Source organism: Manis pentadactyla, chromosome 6, assembly GCF_030020395.1.
Source record: "Manis pentadactyla isolate mManPen7 chromosome 6, mManPen7.hap1, whole genome shotgun sequence".
Taxonomy (NCBI): domain Eukaryota; kingdom Metazoa; phylum Chordata; class Mammalia; order Pholidota; family Manidae; genus Manis; species Manis pentadactyla.
Window position 1 is genome coordinate 132,709,328 of NC_080024.1, and position 19,772 is coordinate 132,729,099.

At 34.3% G+C, this 19,772-nt stretch overlaps 1 protein-coding gene across 5 annotated transcripts in view; it reads left to right on the top strand.

The window, feature by feature from the left end:
* Positions 1-19,772, top strand: part of ARK2N (arkadia (RNF111) N-terminal like PKA signaling regulator 2N) — an 80,895-nt gene that overhangs the window by 41,235 nt on the left and 19,888 nt on the right. For all 5 annotated transcript variants that reach the window (XM_036918684.2, XM_057504150.1, XM_057504151.1 and 2 more), the window contains exon 2: positions 1,044-1,828. In XM_036918684.2, coding sequence (XP_036774579.1) covers positions 1,114-1,828 — 715 coding nt within the window. In that variant the 5' untranslated portion in view covers positions 1,044-1,113. The remainder of the gene's footprint in view (positions 1-1,043; positions 1,829-19,772) is intronic.

Genomic DNA, 19,772 nt, shown 5'->3' on the forward strand with positions numbered 1-19,772 from the left:
GATGGAGATGTCTTATTGTACCTGACTACATAGTCTGGCTTAGTGTTTGTGTTTGTCTGTGACTTATGGAACATGATGATAATTGCCTTCTTTACCATCACATGTGCAGGGTAAGGTATTTACCTGCCTTACATATTCCTTAGCATCCTCTTAAAAACCACCAGTTAATGAAGTTTGCACATATAGGTCATAACTCTTGTGGTTAAAGATTATGTCCTGTTTCTCCATGATTTAAAGTGGAGCTGTAACACCCAGTGGGAGAAAGATGTGAAGTTCTAAAGTTAACATATAGAGTGGAATATGTGTGTAGGGGGTTTTCTCTTAAATTGCATAAGTCATTTATGAAAGAATAGAATGTACTAGGTTTTCTGGGTTCACAAAGTAGCTGATCTGCATTTAGAGCCTATTATTTATGAAACAAAACCTGCTTAAATACTGGACTCATATTCAGCATGAGGAGAGGTATGTTGGAACTAGGAAGAACTAAGGAAACAGCAGATCAGGCCTTTTATTTAATGCCCCTAGAGTAACTCCTGTGGGGAGGAGTGGCAGACAGGTTTGATACATAGAATAATTTTGGTTGCTTACTTGCCAGTTGCATGTAGTTGAATTTTTTTTTTTACCTAAGTGTACATTGATGTTACTCCATTATAACTCCCCCCTTGCCTCCTTTTTTAAAGGATTTGAGTGTCAAAGTAATCATCTCAGTTAACTTGTTTTCCAGACAAGTTTTTTGAGACATTCTTTTTCATTTCTATTGAGGTCAATTATACATATTAACTATATCAGAGTTTTAAGGTTTCTTTATTGAACACTTTAAAGTTTTAAAGTAGAATAATCCTTGTTTGCTTACTTGCTGGCCTGGCAAGTTCAGTAATAAAGGATTAATATTGTGCCATTTTTAGTAGCTGTGTATGCTAGTACTATATATTTTAAAGGCCTGTAAAATGGTAACTTTTGCCACCCACTTAGCAAGGTAGGCATGTTGTATGGATTAAGTTATCTACCATTTCTGTTTATTGATTTTGTGTGTTTTTGTACAGGTTGTTTTCCTGTTGCATCTTTGACATAGTTTCCTAGACTTTGCTCCATGATTTAACTTGAAAATCTGAAATGAAGATGGAGGAGGCAGTGGGAAAAGTTGAAGAACTCATTGAGTCTGAAGTCCCGCCAAAAACATCTGAACAAGAGACAGCTAAGGAGGAAGGTGGATCTGTAGAACTGGAATCTCAAGTTCAGAAGGATGGTGTAGTAGATTCTGCAGTTCTTTCTTCAATGCCCTGCTTGTTGATGGAGCTGAGAAGGGACTCTTCTGAGTCTCAGTTAGCATCCACGGAGAGTGACAAGCCGACAACTGGCCGAGTTTACGAGAGTGATTCCTCTAATCACTGCATGCTTTCCCCTTCCTCTAGTGGTCACCTGGCTGATTCAGATACTTTGTCTTCTGCAGAAGAGAATGAACCCTCCCAGGCAGAAACAGCAGTAGAAGGAGACCCTTCTGGAGTGCCTGGTGCCACAGTTGGGCGCAAGTCTCGGCGGTCCCGATCTGAAAGTGAAACATCCACTATGGCTGCCAAGAAAAACCGGCAATCCAGTGATAAACAGAATGGCCGAGTTGCCAAGGTTAAAGGTCATCGGAGCCAAAAGCACAAGGAGAGAATCAGGCTACTGAGACAGAAACGGGAGGCTGCTGCACGGAAGAAATATAACCTGTTGCAGGACAGTAGTACCAGTGACAGTGACCTGACTTGTGATTCAAGCACAAGCTCATCAGATGATGAAGAAGAAGTTTCAGGGAGCAGCAAGACAATCACTGCAGAGATACCAGGTAGAGGATGTTTTTTAAACTGACTGTAGAGCACCTGATGGCATTTCACAGCTGTCAGGCTCAGTTAGATGAGTGACGCTTGAAAAAATCCAGGAGACCTGCAGCTCTGTGTAAATTTGAAGACTGCAGTGTATTAACAAGACATGGCCAATTAAAAAAACCTGTTCTGAGGTTTCCAGTGCACTTTAGCACATCAGCAAAAAATATTTAAGTCGTTAATGATAGGGACAAGATTATTTTTAAATAATGGAATTTCTCATAAGTCTTTTCCTCTGTAACATATTATCTGAACTCCCATCATTGCCTTTTAGCATTTCTTAGATTTAATACTCATTGTTCAGCATTATTACTAAGTAAATTCTTCTCAGGAATAGGCACCTTGCTTCATTATTTCGCCACTGTACTTGAGCTTATGGTGTCTGGAATAACATATTCTATCTTTTGTTAAAGTTTTCTAGTAACTGTTCCTCCTAAAACAGTTTTTTGTGTTTTCCCCCAATTCAGTGCATGATAAACCAGTTATCCTTGTTGCACATTTTTCTATTCTGAGTTGTCACTTGCTTTGAAAAGAATGTTTTTTGCAAGATTTCCCCCTTAAATCCTCCAAGCTTTAAAAAGTCTGATAGAAATCTGCTTGTTCCAGTTTTTATTAGTATAAAAGTATGTAATTTATCACACATCTCACATAGCTGCATTTTCCATATTACCACGTTTGATACTGTGTACTACAAAGGCAGTCTTGAGATTTCAAAGTGGAGAAAAGATGAGCTCTGAAGAGTTCTTACCTGTTGAATTCTGACTGTGGAGATTTAAGATTAGGAACATTCTGTGAACTACATAACATTTGATAGATCATGACAGCATTGTTTATTGCTACATTAAAAGAGGGGGAAGTTTTCTTTTTTATGGGTGACTATGTTTTTTCCTTAGTTTCATCAAAAGTTTGTTTCTACACAGGAAAGACAACATATTGCTGATATACAAAGGATATTTCAAGACAAATCATATTGGTTAAACCTATAGCTAGCTGAACATAAATTCAATAATAAGGATATTACAGGTGTCCCTCTTATAATAGTCTTATCCATATAGTATATTAAATATATGAGTTTTTAACAGTTGTTAGAAATGTGTACTGTTTTAATACTGAATTCCTGTGGTAGTTCCCTGGGTTAAAAATACTGGGGAGGGGCTAGAATTGAAGTTCATTAAGTTGTGTGGTGAGAGAAGCAGACTTTGGGATTATACTAAGCAGGTTCTGGGTATATTTTAGTTTTACATTTAATAATACTTTAAAGAAAGATTTATTATAAACACCTGTAAAATTGTTTCTGCATTCTTTTGTCCTATTCTAACTATTTGTCAGGATCATGATGGGTCTCTTGATACAGTGCTTTTATTCCACTCACTGAACAGATTTTTATGTAATGACCCCAATACTTTGCCTTTTTATGGACAGGGAGAAGAAGGTGAGTGAACAAAATTCTCTTTGAAGATAGACCCAGTTGTAGAGGTGTTACAAGCAATGTCTTCATGGGTACTCTCCCTGTTTGGCTCATATTAGGTTAGGTGTACTTTGTACACTCCAGAACTCTTTACTGATTGACTATCATGACCGTTGTTTAAAAATTCCAAAGCACCAGTGGTCTGTTTCTTGTGTATTCTAAATTGTATACTAAACAAAACACCAAAGTAAATGATCTGAATCTATAATTTAGTCTCTGTTGTTTATGCCATTTAGTAAGTTGTGGCTTTTGAAAATATGTAAAGTTTTCTAAGGTAATCATGAAGAGTCAAATTGTAGATAAGGTGCTGGGCCACTGTGTATAATTACCTAGGCTGTGCACTGAGCAGTTTCCAGAAGGGCTGTTTCACACAAGCAGGTATTCAAAGTGGTGGAGATGAAGCAGCCTAAGGTTAAATACTAGGAAGTTCATGTCAGCTGTCCGTACTGTTACCCCTGAAAAATTGTGACATTGTACATTTTAATGTAACAATTATGTATATCTCGGTTTCCTGGGTCACATTATGACTTCAGGAATGGGGGATACATTCAGAGCAAGAGGAGGAGTCGAACAGTTGTATAAATTGTAAAGATAGGGTAAGTTACAAACTGACGTGAGTGCAACAACACGGACATTCAGATGAATTTAAATGGATGTGCCTAACAGAATCTCTTGGATGTTGGAATTTGAATCCAGTTGTTTACACAAAATGGAAATCAAGAAGAAAAGTACAAACTGAGATTCTTGCTATACGTTTTCATCAAGGTACAACTAATTTAGGAATTCAGAAAATTTTTTATTTGTAAGCTTTTGTTTAGCAGCAGCTTAAACATTGAAGGAGCTATGCTAAATGTTCTTCTATGCCAAATAATTTAACAACTAATGACTCTTTAAAAAAAAGTGAATAACTGTTGATGCAGACATATAGCACATAGTAATTCCTAATGAGCTTGATATATGGGCAACATGTTTATGAAATTTTGTTTTATTTTTAGTTAACAATTGATAGGCAGCTTAGAATACACACTAGACCATTTTCTCCTTGAAGTTTTTGAAAATATATTGCTGTTTTAAGAACCTGGAGGTACATATCAAGATAATTCTGGCAGTTCTTTCATTGGGACTAGAGATAAGCAATAGAACATTTTGTAGTGAATATTAATGTGAGAATACTTTGTGGTGGTCTTGAGTATTCAGGGCTTTTATCAAATGTTTCATTTATCTTCATAGAAGATATTTTTATACTATTAATCATTGCAGTTTTATGATAACAGTATTATTTCTCTGGATTACAGGGTGGGGTGTCAGCTTCTCTTTAAAATCATTGTAAGTTGAGACTAGATTTGTAAAGTCTGCACTTGCAAGGAATTTTGATTTTAGTGAATGTGAATAATGGACATCAGACTTCATTCAATTCAAGAAGTTAATTCTCTGAGCAGACTAACATATATCGGTGTACATGGGCAGCACTGAAACATTTTTCCAGTAACTGTGTTTTCCATAAATATTTAGCATAGAGTAAACTTCAGGGTAGCTTCATCTTGTCTAGGCTGTAATGAACTGTTTTTGTGTGGTTTAATAGTCCGATTTAATACTCAGTCTGAGGTTCCAAAAATAGTATCCACCTTGGTAGGTAAGGGTCAATTATCTTGTCTGGTTTGCATTTAGAAAATCTAATGTCTATTTGGAGAATGTCAGAGCGGCTGTTGAGGGCAGCCATTTAAGATCACCTGAATTCTCATTCCTTGTGGCCAGACTAGGGTCAGCTCAGCCCCAGTGAAGCTAGGGTCTCAGCACCCATTACTCACCATACGTGTTTATGCACTTAGATGCATCATGATAAGCTATCATCTTACCTCAGTTTTTCTTGACACTTAACTCTTGCTTGGAATTGAAAGAAAAACATTTCTTAAGTCGTAATCATTTGTAGAAAAATTTGAAAATAGAAAAATGTGAAGTGTAAGATTACAGTTACCCACAATTCTGCTTTTGTTAACATTTGAGTATATTGCCTCCCATAATATGTAACAAAATTTAACTTGCTATGTATACTCCTACCCCCTGTCCCTCTTAACATTGCATTTTGAGCATTTAGCCAAAACGCATTCTCCCTAAAATGTATGGATTTTGAATAATTTAGCAAACTATAAAATATCTTCCCTAATGTTGGTCCTTGGAGTTATTTTTAGTGTTTGCTATTATAAGAGGGTATGAACAGTTTAATACTCTCGACTCATATTGCCAAACTGTTTTTTAAAAATATATTAAGTTTATTCCATCCAGGAGCTTGAGTTTGTTATATTGTTTTTTAATCTCGCTCATTTGAAGGAAGTGTTGTATCTTAGTGTTAATTTGCATTTATTTGATGACTAGTGAAGTTGAAAAATCATGTTTGGCCATTTGTACTTTGGTAAACAAACTATCATGTTCTTTGCACATTGTCGTCCTGCCACATTTGTTTTTCTTACTGATTTGTGAGGGTTCTTAACTTACTGGGATTGAGTTAGTTGGAAAAACTTTAATATTAATTTAGGCAGTGGGGACATGGTAGAAGATAAGACTCGAAACCCATACTGGGAATCCCATGACCTTTTCCCTAGATTGAATATGAAGTTGGCTAAAAGCTCTATTTTTCCATTTTAAGCCTCTTGTAACCTGATTGTATTTTGGAGACACACTAAATACAGTGATAATAAAACACTGAGATGGAGTAATCAGGAGAAAACTGCCTATTTTCATCTTAGTAAATACAAACAAGGCAGGTAAAATCCATATCCATGCAGTTTTCAATGTGACTATGTATTAGAGCCACTTGGGGAGCATTTAAAACTTAGGATGCCTAGACCCTACTCAAGACCAGTTAGATCAGAATCTCTGGTTCTGACCCAGGCACCATCATTTTTTCCCCCAGCTTTTTTGAGACGTAATTGCCATACAATATTGTGTAAGTTTAAGGTGTACAACATGATGATATATGTATATATTATGAAATGACTGCAATAAGGTTAGTTAACACATCTGTGAGTTCATATGGTTAAAATTTGTGTGTGTGTGTGTGAAGATCTCTCTTAGCAACTTTTAAATACATAATACAGTATTGCTAACTGTAGTCACCATGCTGTACATTACCTTCCCAGAACTTAACTCATCTTATAATTGGAAGTTCACCATTTGTCACCTCTCTTTGTTTCCCCTCCTTCCCACCTTACCTACCCCTTTCCAACTACCAATCTACTCTGTTTCTGTTACTTTATTAGTTCTGTTTTTATAGATCATGCAGTTGTTTCTCTGTCTGACTCACTTCACTTAGCACAAAGGCATCAGCATTTTTAAAGCTCCCCAGGTGATGACAGTGAATAGCCAGGGCTGAGAACAATTTAGTTAAGCATCAGTGATATGTTAAGTCTCTCAAGCTAAAGTCATTGTGAACTGGTGGTAGTCGGCTTCAGTTAAGTTTTGTTGCTGCTAATGGGAATCAAGTGGAGTCTAGTTTTTAAAAATCTTACTAGTTACAAAAAAACACTTCACAGTTCTAAAGTAATTAACAAGTATAAGCACTTTTTTCTTTTACTCCATTTAAGTGATTATTTTAAAAGCATGCATTATTTAAATGTAGTTTTCTCTATGCTACAATGTCTGGATAATGTTACCTGAAATTTAGAAACTTTCAAAATCTTACTGGTGGGTATCCTTTGGCAATCTCTAATGTTAAAGAGCCAATGTATTATTTATGACCTGCCTTTCCTAGCTTATTTCCTAAAGTGAGTGATTGCCTATATTAACTGTGTATGCAAAAGTGTAAGCTTTTGTGCCTTCTCTGTGCCACACTGTTCTCCCCATGATCCCCCACACCATGTGTACTAAACATAATACCCCTCAATCTCCTTCGCCTTCCATCCCCACCCACCCTCCCACACCCCTCTTCTTTGGTAACCAATAGTTTATTGGAGTCTCTGAGTCTGCTGCTATTTTGGTCCTTCAGTTTTGCTTCATTGTTATACTCCACAAATCAGGGAAATTATTTGGCATTTGTCTTTCTCCGTCTGGCTTATTTCACCCAGCATAATGTCCCCCAGCTCCATCCATGTGGTTGCAAATGGTAGAATCTGTTTCTTTCTTACTGCTGAATAGTATTCCATCGTGTATATGTACCACATCTTTATCCATTCATCTACTGACGGACACTTAGGTTGCTTCCATATCTTGGCTATTGTAAAAAGTGCTGCGATAAACATAGGGGTGCATTTGTCTTTTTGAATCTGAGAAGTTGTATTCTTTGGGTAAATTCCAAGGAGTGGGATTCCCTGGTCAAATGGTATTTCTGTTTTTAGTTTTTTGAGGAACCTCCATATTGCTTTCCACAATGGTTGAACTAGCTTACATTCCCACCAGCAGTGTAGGAGGGTTCCCCTTTCTCCGCATCCTCACCAGCATTTGTTGTTCTTAGTCTTTTCAATGCTGGCCATCCTTACTGGTGTGAGTTGATATCTCATTGTGGCTTTAATTTGCATTTCTCTGATGATTAGTGATGAGGAGCATCTTTTCATGTGCCTGTTGGTCATCTGAATTTCTTCTTTGGAGAACTGTCTCTTCATGTCCTCTACCCATTTGTTAATCGGGTTATTTGCTTTTTGGGTGTTGAGGCGTGTAAGTTCTTTATATATTTTGGGTGTTAACCCCTTGTCAGATATGTCATTTACAAATAGGTTCTCCCATACTGTAGGATGCCTTTTTGTTCTGTTGATGGTGTCCTTTGCTGTACAGAAACTTTTTAGTTTGATGTAGTCCCATGAGTTCATTTTTAAAAGCGTAAGCTTTTGATATGTCTTCTTCTCAAAGTAGGATATATCAGTATTAATAAAGGATATATGTGTGTTTAAGGTGAGAATATGGTCCCTGGTTTTTTGTTTTTTTAAATAGATTTTATTTTTACAGCAGTTTTGAGTTCACAGCAAAATTGAGCAGAAGGTACAGAGATTTCCCATATACTCCCTGCCCTCATCATATGTGCAGCCTCCTCTACTATGAATACCCGCCCCCCAGAGTGGTATATTTGTTAAAGCCGATGAACCTACCTACATTGACATAATCATTATCACTCAGAGTCCATAGCTTACATTAGGATTCACTCTTGGTATGCATTCTATGGGTTTTTGATGGATGTATAATTGGTCCCTGTGTTTAAGACTTAAAAATGTCTTGCTTATCTGTGTTTATTGCTGATAGTCATCTATATGAGTCTGCAGCTTTTCTCACTGTCTAGCATAAGTATTCTCACACCATTTTCTGAATTCAGCTTTTAAATATCTACATTCCAGTGTTCATTGAAGAATAAGCAATGCCAGAAGCTGAAACAGATCAAAGTAGCCATCCTGTTCAACACACTCAAGTTTACCCAGCACTTAAAATGGGTAAACATGAAGAGTTTAATATTAAATATAAACTAAATTAAGAATTCAGTATTTTTTGCATTCCATTTAATTTCTCCATAAGCTAAATATACTGCTCTTTGGGGAAGGGTATGTTCTCCTGGGGGCAGTTTTCATATAAACAAGATTTTTTTTTGAATGTGAAGAAAGGGATGGAATAATCATAAGAAAAGGAATAAAATGAAGTTAGAGGGAAGGTTACAGAAAAACAATAAACTTAATGAGGTTTTTATTTGCTCTAAAGGATTGGGCTAAAAATTTGTACCATAGCCTTTTAGGCATTGAAAAGAGGTGGCATGACTAAACAGTTTTCATTGTCAAGGAAAAACACTGCTATTCTTGATACAGAGACTTGGGAAATTTTTCTTCTTTGTCTTTGTAAAAAGCCACTATGAGAGTGAGCCACATTTTCAGAAATACCCTGGGATAAATACAAGAGAGTCTTTCATAGGGTTGTTCATTATGACTTCTTGGTATAGGTAGTTGGTGTAAGGCTAAGATGGATTGATTCTATCAATCATTCATTTATTTAGTAAATATTTGTGTATTTAATATGCAGCATTGGGAATGCAACAATGAAAATGTTAAGTCTCTGTCCTCATAGAACTTAATCTTGAGACAGATAATAAACGAATTCCTCATATGCTATCAGGTAGGAATACATGCTATGAATAATTAATAAAGCAGGATATAAAAGATAAAGATTGACTAGGAATGTGGTAGAATCGTTATTTTAGATACTATAGTCAAGAGTGGTCTGAGGAGGTAACATTTTTAATAGCTCTCTGAAGAAATGAAGAGTTCTGTATAATTAGTTTTATTAGAGACCCAAACCAAAGATGATTTGGTCTAGTTCAAGGATAAAACACTATATATAAGAGAGCATATCATAAACTGTGAAACCACTTTTACTGGATATTAATAGCTGTACCCATTTGGTAAGTGCTGGATCTTGTGGAAACAATGTTTCTTTACTGCAGGATAACTAAGAACCATTAATGTGCTCCCCAGAGGGGGAGGTTATAATTTGTAGCATATCCCAAACTTAACAATTTTTTTTTTGTTTTGAGTCAGATCTTTTAGCACCTTGCGCAGACGAGGGTTCGTAGAAAGCTGACCCAGAGGTATACATGAATTGTGTATTACATTCTTTATGTGGGTTTCCATAAGGAATTTTTTCTTAAAACAAGAGCATTTGATAAGCATCGATCAGCTGAGAATTACTGTATACTGATTTATTATAGATCAATTGCCAAAACAACTTGTAGAATTTAAAGTCAAAGCAGTAAAAATACTCAAGGATATGGTGAATCTCAGCCAAGCCTGTGCATTAAAATCATCTGGGGGGCTTAAAACAAAACAAACCTCCAGTGCCTGGGATCCTACCTACATTTGGGTATTTGTTAAATCATTCCAGGTTTTTATATGTTCAGCAAAAGAGTTAAGAACCACTGTTATAGATTAATAGTTAATTGTATAGTAACAGAATACACATTAGCTGGCAGATATATTGAAACTGTGCAAATGGTAGTATTGTATTAGTTCTTTCATTTTTCTTAGAATTGGTTAATTAATTTAAGTGCTGCTTATTAGTGCTTTAGCCATGTGACTGTTCTTAGTAATGCTTATGCCATTTTCCTGAATAAGCATGTTAATAAAAATACAATTTTCTGAATTAATGGTGTTTTATCAAATGGATTCAATGTCTTTAAAGCTGACTTCAGTCATGCTGGGGGATCTGAAGGAGCACCCAGGGAAATAACAGGATTACTTCTCAGGGGTGCTGTGTATGATAGGAGCTGCATAGTCAGTGTCCCAGAAGAGGCTATGAGCTGTTTTTCCGGGATGCAGAGGCAGACAGAGGAGGTCTGCATGAGGATGGAAAAGTTATCTCACCTTGATGCTGGAGAAGAGAACAAGTAGCTACTGGAACCCAGGGAATGTAAAATGTAACTAGTTGGCCAAAGAATTACCCCCATCACTCAAACAGATGCTTATATGCAGATGCCAGATTCCCAAGAACTGCCTCAGCAGCCCTTTGCTTCTTATGTGACTTGTCAAAATGTTGACAATATGGTAGAAACCCCAAAGACTTTTACAGTTTTCTAATTAACTTTGCAGGAAATAGGAATATTATAGAACATCCTTTGAGTCTATCACAAAATTAGTTGTGTCAACTGCTTTTTGGATTGTATAGAAAAGAATATGCTTTTTGCCCATTGTAAGTTTCTTTTTATGATAATTTAAAAATTATAATCATTTGTTTTTAAAAAATTAGACATTCAGAGCAGCAGCAGAGTTTGATAAATTTTAACTTGAATTTTCTTTCTTATGGTTGGAACATAGAACCATATTTATATGATAATAGGAGTTATCCTCATCTTTGTTTTTTCCAAGCCAAAAATATGTAGGGAATCTTGGTGAATCCAAAAAGGTAAGTATGCAATTCCTTGAGAATCTCTTAGTATTTGTTCTGTACAAACACTGTTGACTCCCTTCTGATTCCAGTTGGGTTGGGGGTTGAGGGGTGGAATCAATTCCAGTGGAGTAATTATTTCCACTCTCAAGATCACGAATGAATGTACTGCATGAACATTTTTATATCATCCTTCCATATGTAATTTAATGAACTAATTTGTTACTAGTCTTTAATGAATCAAAACGTTAAATAGCATTTGCATGCAGGAAGAATGAATGAATTTTTGAGCAACTATATACTCTGTACCTATTATACAAGATCCTAAAGAGAAGGCAAATTAGACTGGAGTTTAAGTTTATGCATGAGAAAAGTACTGTTTTTCATTGCTTGATTGTTGAATATTATCTTGAGCTTTGACTTAAAGTTCAGTGCCTGAGGCAATAATCTGGCAGCCATCATCTAGTGAAATTGCCAGTACCCTGATGTAAAGGGTACCTCTAGAGGATACATATGAAATGGTCACTCTATTAAGGATATGTATCGAATGGTTTTTTAAGTTGCTAGAGACTAATTGTATTAGCTAATGTACTACCAATTTAATTTTGTTGTAAATCACTAGACTAAAAATAAGTGTCCCTTTGGTATGTTTAAGGATCCGTGGAGTGTGTTGAAGGGGAGAAAATATCACAGGATTGAAAGTCTTGCAACATGATAGCTGTTTTTATGTGTGGCTTACCATTGGGAAATATTGGTAATTTATTTTTTCTGGGTTGGTAGGAATATTGTGAGAAACAGCTAAATTAGGATGGAATTTTTTCAATAAGATATGTTCTAACACTAACTTTTTAAAAATGTGATTTCTACTGGATTTACTTACAATAAAAATTAGTCTTTTCCTCCAAATTTATAACTTAATAATTTCTCAATTTGAAAAGATTAATTAATATATAATGAAATAGCAACTTAGGAAAAAATCTAATTCTCTGTTTTGTAAGAGGAAGGCTAGGAGGTATATTTAGAGTTACATACATAAAAATCAAGAGCTTTAATTTATTTTAATAATTTAACTTTACTCAAAAATTGTCACCACTTTTTCTATTTTGTTCTGTATTTAAATATTTGCAACTTGTAAAGTAACCATAATAGAGCCAGTTTTTTTCCCTTTCTAGTTTTGAACTGAAAAATAACTATGTGATTTAGTTTTCCTTTTTAGAACTTGATGTATGAGAATTGGGAGTTAACTCTGGGGAAAAAGATTGTTAATATGCTAAGTTCTTATTTAAGAATATATGTATAAATTGATGAAAAAGACTAGAAGTTTCTTTATTGTGTAATGACTGTCAGATTTCCTGAACTTAATACTTGACAGATAGGGGTAAGGTTTGAACACCAGTGCAACTTGGCAATAAATTTCTTAACATATGGTAACACCTTACGTAATGTTAGTATGAATTTTCACCATAAAACATATAGGGGTTTATTATAACTTAGGAGTTTTACTCTAACGTGTTTGTAAACTATTTCAGCTAATATTCTTTAAAAATTAAGTTTTATGTCAATGTAATGACCATATTGGTTTTGGATGACCAGATTTTAACTAATCTATAATCTTTACTTGAAGTTGAGATGTTTTCAGGGAAGTTTATTATGTCTTCAGCTTCTTCCTGGGATCACAGATTTTGCTAGACATGGCCTTCTAGACATAAGAAAATGTTAATGTCTAGCATGTTAACATGACTACTTTTCTGTGCATGTCTAAGCTGCCTCAAGCACTTAACATGTTTCTTTTTGTTTCATGGTGTAATTGACATATTAAGCATGTACTGAAATGCTTTTTATTTTTTAAAAGAAAATATGACTTTATCTTTTAAGAATGACATAGATTATTCCTAGTATTGACTAGATATATTCTAATTTTTGTTATTAAATAATTGAGGATGTCTTCAGATTTTTTTTTGCCTTTAAGAAAATTTTCAATTGAATTTAATTATCAAACATAGATTGTAATAATTTATATTCAAGGTAAGAATAACATTTTGAATATTTGAGAAGGCATTAAGTATAATAATTTGAGGAAAACTTTTCTACATAATTTTGGGTAAGGACGTAGAAAGAAAGGTTTTGGTAGAATAAGAACACCAGAATATATTGATATAATTCATAGAATATATGCCAAAATACTAAAATTTATTCTAAAGTAAAATTTGCCATTTTGTGGTTTGGAGAGTTTAACCTTAAGAATAATTTTGTAGCAGAAACATACATACAAATTTTATCCTGATTTTCAGTTTCTCAATAGTGCCTTGAATATGTGTTGCTGTCTTAAGTAGTATTGTTTTGAAAAACAGTAGGTTTTTATATGAGTTGTGCTTTAAAATGGTTATACCTTTCCTAGATTGCACAATTGAAAAGTTCCTGATGCAAACAAAAATTTTTTTGGAAGAAGTGTCGAATATTTGAAGTTTTAATACATTTTTTACATGACTGTAGATTATTGAATTAAATGGATTATTGAATTCTCTTTAACTGAGGCCAAGTCTGTATTCCTAAGATAATGTAGTTCTCTCTTATCCATAGGGATACATTCTAAGACCCCCAATGGGTTCCTGAAACCACAGATAGTACCGAACCCTATGTATATTATGTTTTTTCCTATACATACATACCTATGATAAAGTTTAATTTGTAAATTAGGCACAGTAAGAGATTAACAATAACTAATAATAGCAATTATAACAATATACTATAATAAAAGTGAGTGTGGTCTGTCTCAAAATATCTTACTGTACTTGCCCTTGTGATGATGTGAGATGATGCCTCTGAGATGATAAACAGCCTGTGTAATGAAATGAAGTGAGGTAAATGATATAGGCATTGTGACCTAGTGGTAGGCTACTACTGACCTTCTGATGATGTGTCAGGAGGAGGATCGTCTGCTTCTAGACTGTGGCTTGACTGCGGGTACCTGAAAATGTGGGAAGCGAAACTGTAAATGTTGTGGGGTGGGGAGGGTGGGGAATTACTGTACTTACAAGTGCTAATACTAAAAAATGGGAATTACTTTTGGATTACATGGTAGCATTTTTATATAGGTATTGTTTTAAAAGTACCTAGTGGTCTTCCCTTAAATTCTTTTGGATTCCCTTAATTTTCCTAGAATTTTAAGGAGGATAAGGAATGTATCCTATTTGGACTTTCTTGGTATATGAAGGGCTAATACTGGGAAGAAACTTCTTTCAGACTGTAACATTAATGTAGACATGATTGAAAAGCTTTTCATTTAAGAATAATACCCTGGATCTAGATTATGTCATTTCTCACATATGGAATTCAGTTGCTGATATTTAGAAGGGAGCATTATGCCCTCACTAAAGGTAGATGTGTTTTTGAATAATCTATCTACAGACTGCCTTGTGCCTTGTTTGTACTACTTCAGTGTTCTAGGACATTAGACTTCTCATTTTAAGAGAATTTATCCAGCAGATCAGAATGATCTGGTTGACCTATTTATGAGATAATAATCCTTCTATATAGATGCACAAAGTCATGCCTTATTAGTGATGTAATTAAAGCTCAAATAAAATGTTATTTTAGAACACAGTAAATTTAATTTCTTAGGATTTAATATTTTTCACGAAGTGTTCTGTTTAACTTAGAAGTAGAATAAAGGATTCTGTCATTTTGGTGCTCCAGAGAAAAGCCTGTTTTTTTGTTACTAAGAGGAATGATCCTAGTCTCAAGGATGTTACATGATTTGTGTGCACATACCACCAGAATTCTGAGGTAAAAATAATTCTGTGTTTTTATTAGTGTTATGTTTGACAAGTTGCTGGACACAGATAACTAAGCGATAGTCTACAGGGATTTTAATGGATTCAGGTCTTTAATATAATATTCATTCATTGTTTCCTAAATGTATGTAAGAAGAAAAAGTTGCTCACATGTAAACCTAGGTTAAGGTAGTTAAATTGGAGGAAAAAAGTTATCTTTTTTTAAATTGTCAAGTAAAGGTTTTGGACTTCTTACTTGTTTCACTAGCAGTCTGAGTAAAAAGAACATACAAGAACTAATTTATTTTGCTTCATTGCTTCTGTCAATTTCCTTCTGTTATATAGATTTAACAGCAGAAATCCAGGTCTCTGGGTTTAAATGTATCTCAATTTATACAAGACTTATTACCTAAAATCTGTATGAAAGTTAGATGATTATAAATGAAATCATTTTAATGTATTAAATATGCTTATTAATGAAAGAAATGCTATAGTGAATCCTTTTGTTGAGCAAAGCACCCAAATTGGCATTACTGATAATTTCCATTTTTACTCTACAGCTGAATTTACCTAATGGTACAGTTGCCTGAAAATTATAGGAAAGATGATAAACAGGATTCATGCTATCATTTGTTTAGAGTTAACAAATTATAAGCAAGTTACCTTACAGAAGACTACTTTTTTTAAAAATTAATGTATCATTGATATACAATCTTATGAAGGCTTCACATGAGCAACATTGTGGTCACAGCCATGTTGTCAAGTTCCCCGCACACCCCATTGCAGTCACTGAGCATAATAAGATGCTATAGAGTCACTACTTGTCCAGAAGGTGACTTTCTAAAGTTTTTACTGTATTTTGTTTAGCCTCTATTGATTTTCTCTCTGTTCTGTTTGTATTTTAAATGGTACCGTGAGGTATTATTTAATGGTACAGTTAGGGCACAGTGAAAAAGATTTTGTGAAATGCCCCCATTGTCAGAGGTACAGTAGCAAAATAATTTCAGCAAATTTATTAAATTTGTTATTAAATTTGTTCCATAAAAACTGTTTTCAAAGAAAAATCCTTCTCAAAATCCTCTCCAAAAACGGTATATATACCCTCAGTCATTGTACAGATGAAACTTTTTGTCTAAAACAGTTGTATGAGTATATAAATTGTAAACAACATGAATAATTTCCAAGCTTCTATACTTTTAATTTTTTTTCTTTATTTCTGTTTTTAGAGGTTAGTGGGGTTTGAAACCAAACTGTTAGTTTACTAGTATTGAGTAGATCTTTTTATACTATATTAAATTACCACACCACATAATAGAAGATACCTAAAAAAGTGAAGAACCTTATTCTTTGGTAATGAAGCTTTATTCATATTATAACTTTAAGATTTGGGAAGAATGCTACCAGATTACTGTAATTTTTTTTTAATTGAATTTTCTTTATATCTTTTACTTGACTGCATTTGAAGTGTAACAACTAAACTAGATAAATAAAAAATTAAAAAAAAATGTTTCTTGTTCCTCTGTTGAGGATAGCATTTGTCATATTAATCATTTTCTGTAGTTGATCCACATTAAGTGTTCCTGAGTCAACAAAGGGGTGTCTCTGTAATGAAATGAAAGGTATTAGTTTGTAGTTAGTATAACTAATGATAGATTTTACATGTTTTGGGGATAATTTCATTATTTTTTTAAATTTGTGTCTTGAAAACGAAAATAACAAAATACCAATGTTAACGTAAAAGGTTGAAATTCTTTTCCTTTATATGTCTTAGTAAGTTATCCTAAAAGTTGGAGATTATTTGGAAAGTAATAATATTCAGACTATTTTGAGGAGTAATCAAAAAGTTGGATATATCTTTAGAGGGAAAGATAGGCATGGGGTTATGGGAAGTCACATCTAATTTTTGTGTCCTTCCTTTGTGAATGTAGTGCAGATATTTTAGCTGTTTGTAGATCTCAGTCCTCGAAGCAGTGTGTTGTGTATTTGTCCCTGAAATAGGAAGGTAAATTGAAAAAATGGCGACCTCTTCAAATCCCGTTTTCTGTATTTATAGATTCCTTTGAATATCCACATAAATTACCTGAATTATTTTTTAAATAGCCTCTCTTTCTTGATTGTCTTCCCAACTCTGTAGTTAGTGGTGAGAGGTTAAAATTAAATTTTCTCTCTTGTGATCAACTTTTTAACTACTTTGATAATTTTGAATATTTGTTCTGACCTCTTCTTTCATCCTTTCAAAATTAGCTCTTCATCAGTATCATAGTTTAAAATTCTGGGTGGACAGAATAACCTATCATTTACCAGTATGATATAAGGGCAGACATAATCTAATCCTTGAAACTTTATTTACATTTTGGAAATTTTATGTCCAAGTTTTTAATAACTGAGATGAGTATAATAGAAAAAGCCTAAATAGACACTGATTTAGTTTTATTTTAAAAACGACTTAACTCCTAAACATAAAATTTCAGTGCATATTACTACATTTCATTTCCATTTAACCCTATATTCTTAGACATTTTTCTGTTTACTGAAATAGCTTTATGATATTGAAGAAAATATACACACAGTTTTTGGTATTTAAAACTTCCTAGAGATGGCAGTTTTCTGTGTACCTTTTTTCTTTCCTGGTTGATGTAATTATTCATCTTTTCAATAAATGCATTGAAAATGACTTATTCTATTTATCCAAATTGTTCTATGCATATATATATTTTTGATTGATACTAATAAAAATACAGCATAAGTGTTCTTTTAACTACTTTTTTTAAAAGTTCATTTTGTTATCATTAATCTACAGTTACATGAAGAACATTATGTTTACTAGACTCCCCTCTTCACCTTTTAACTACTTTTTATCATTTGCAAATACAAATTTTCATCTTGGTAAATATTTTGGTATGTAATGAAAAGCTGTTTTTTTTTCTTGGGTAGGTTCTACCAAAATGCAAATTCCCTTCTGCAGCTCTTGTGCTTTGCCCTTTCCCTCAGTCCCTCATGCCCACACCTTATTCCCCCACACTTTTTTCCCTCACCTGGCTACCACACACATATTCCCCCTTCTTATTAGTCCCCTTGGCTAGGTAATTTCTAAGAACTCTTCCTTCAGGTGTAACTGTCTTGAATCTCATCTGGATTGAGGTTGAGTGTGATTTCCACCCTCTCCCCTTTCTCTTGATGTAGTAATGGTGCTGAGCCTATGCCCTTTAATGACCGGGGCAAATGACTGTATAGGGTCCTTTGGTAGCAACAAGGTAAGTTTTTCTCTCTTAGGGCTTTTGGGAGATTGGCTGTAGTAGGGAGGAGAGAAGGAATTTTCTCTGGGCTTGTAGTATTAGAGCTATAGAAATGGTAGTCAACGGTTAAACCATTATTAGTCCATTGTCGCACCTTTCCTTGGGCCTAAGACTTAGCAATAGAGAAGGATGAGTGACATTGCTAGGTGTCTGGGATATAAGAGGAACTTCTTTTTCCCACATCTCATTAGACTTCATCCTGAGAGACTGACAACACTTGTGTGAGTGGAAGGGCTCTGTAGGCAAGGATGATGCTAAGTGTGAAATCATCCAAAATGGTCTCTGGCTTTGAAACACTTTTATATGAATACATCCAAGCTGACATTTCACTTCAAACAAAGATAAAAATATAAAACCACATTTGTGATAGCCTCATTAATCCCTGCAAAGCATTTACTTAACAAATTTGGTTGATCTATGACCAGTATAAGGCACCAGGCCCAGGCAGTAATATTTTCTTACAGCTGTTTGCATGCAGGCTGTGTACAGCATAGTTTACATGCTAAGATTACATGCTAATGAAGTAGGACATAATGGAAAGTTGGGGCAATGAACCAGACCAGTACTTGAACTCCTATTATGTCCTGGATTATGTCTTCTTTAACCCTCACCATAACCCTGTGAAGAAACTGGTAGTGGACTTCAACCTATGTGTTTGCTGCCAAAAATCTGTGTACTTCCTGTGCTGCTCCAGTCTCCCTCCTGTGTATTCCCTGTTCCCTCAACACTGAGAACAAATGTATCTCTTCTGGACTAGGACTAGGAATCTACTAGGACTCAAATTTCTCATCTGTAAAAACAAGAGTGATAAATTATTACTTTGCATAGTTTTAAGATTTTGTGCTTTTTGGTTGTAAAATTTGATGAAAAGGGGTTTGTCAGTGATAAATGTAGTAAAGAATACTAGGTTTTGCTTTGCTTTGCGATTGAAATTGTTTCCGTGAGATTCAGAACATATTTGACTGAAAGAAAACCAATTCAAAAATTAAGTTTTGATGACCATAATATAGAAGGTTGAAGATCATGAAAGGGTAAACCTCACTGTATCAGGAATGTGTGATGACACAGATACATCTGTATTTTGTTATTAGAACCTATTTATAGGCTAGGAGGTGAGTGAGAGGATACAAACTTATTTCTAGCGTAAAATGAACAAGTTGATGTTCTTTAATTAAAAAGTAGTGGATTTCTCTGCCTTTAATTTTTCTTGCTTTGTAAGTCTAGCAAACAGAAAAATTTCAAAGTATTTCAGCCAGGAGGAGAAACAGTACTTGGATTAACCACAGAACTGAATAGTTATTAACTGTGTAAAATTTGCCTTTATAGAGAAATGCTTTTAATGGTTGTAGAAAACTAGTAAGTTCATTTTTATGAATATGTTTTAAGCTTGTGATAGACACTTAAGTCAGATAATGAGAGAATTGCAGTTTAGATAATCTTAAATGTTATAAACCTGGGGTGTACTTAACATTAATGACTAAGTTTTAAATTGGAAATGTTTCCATGTGTAACATTACTTGAAGTG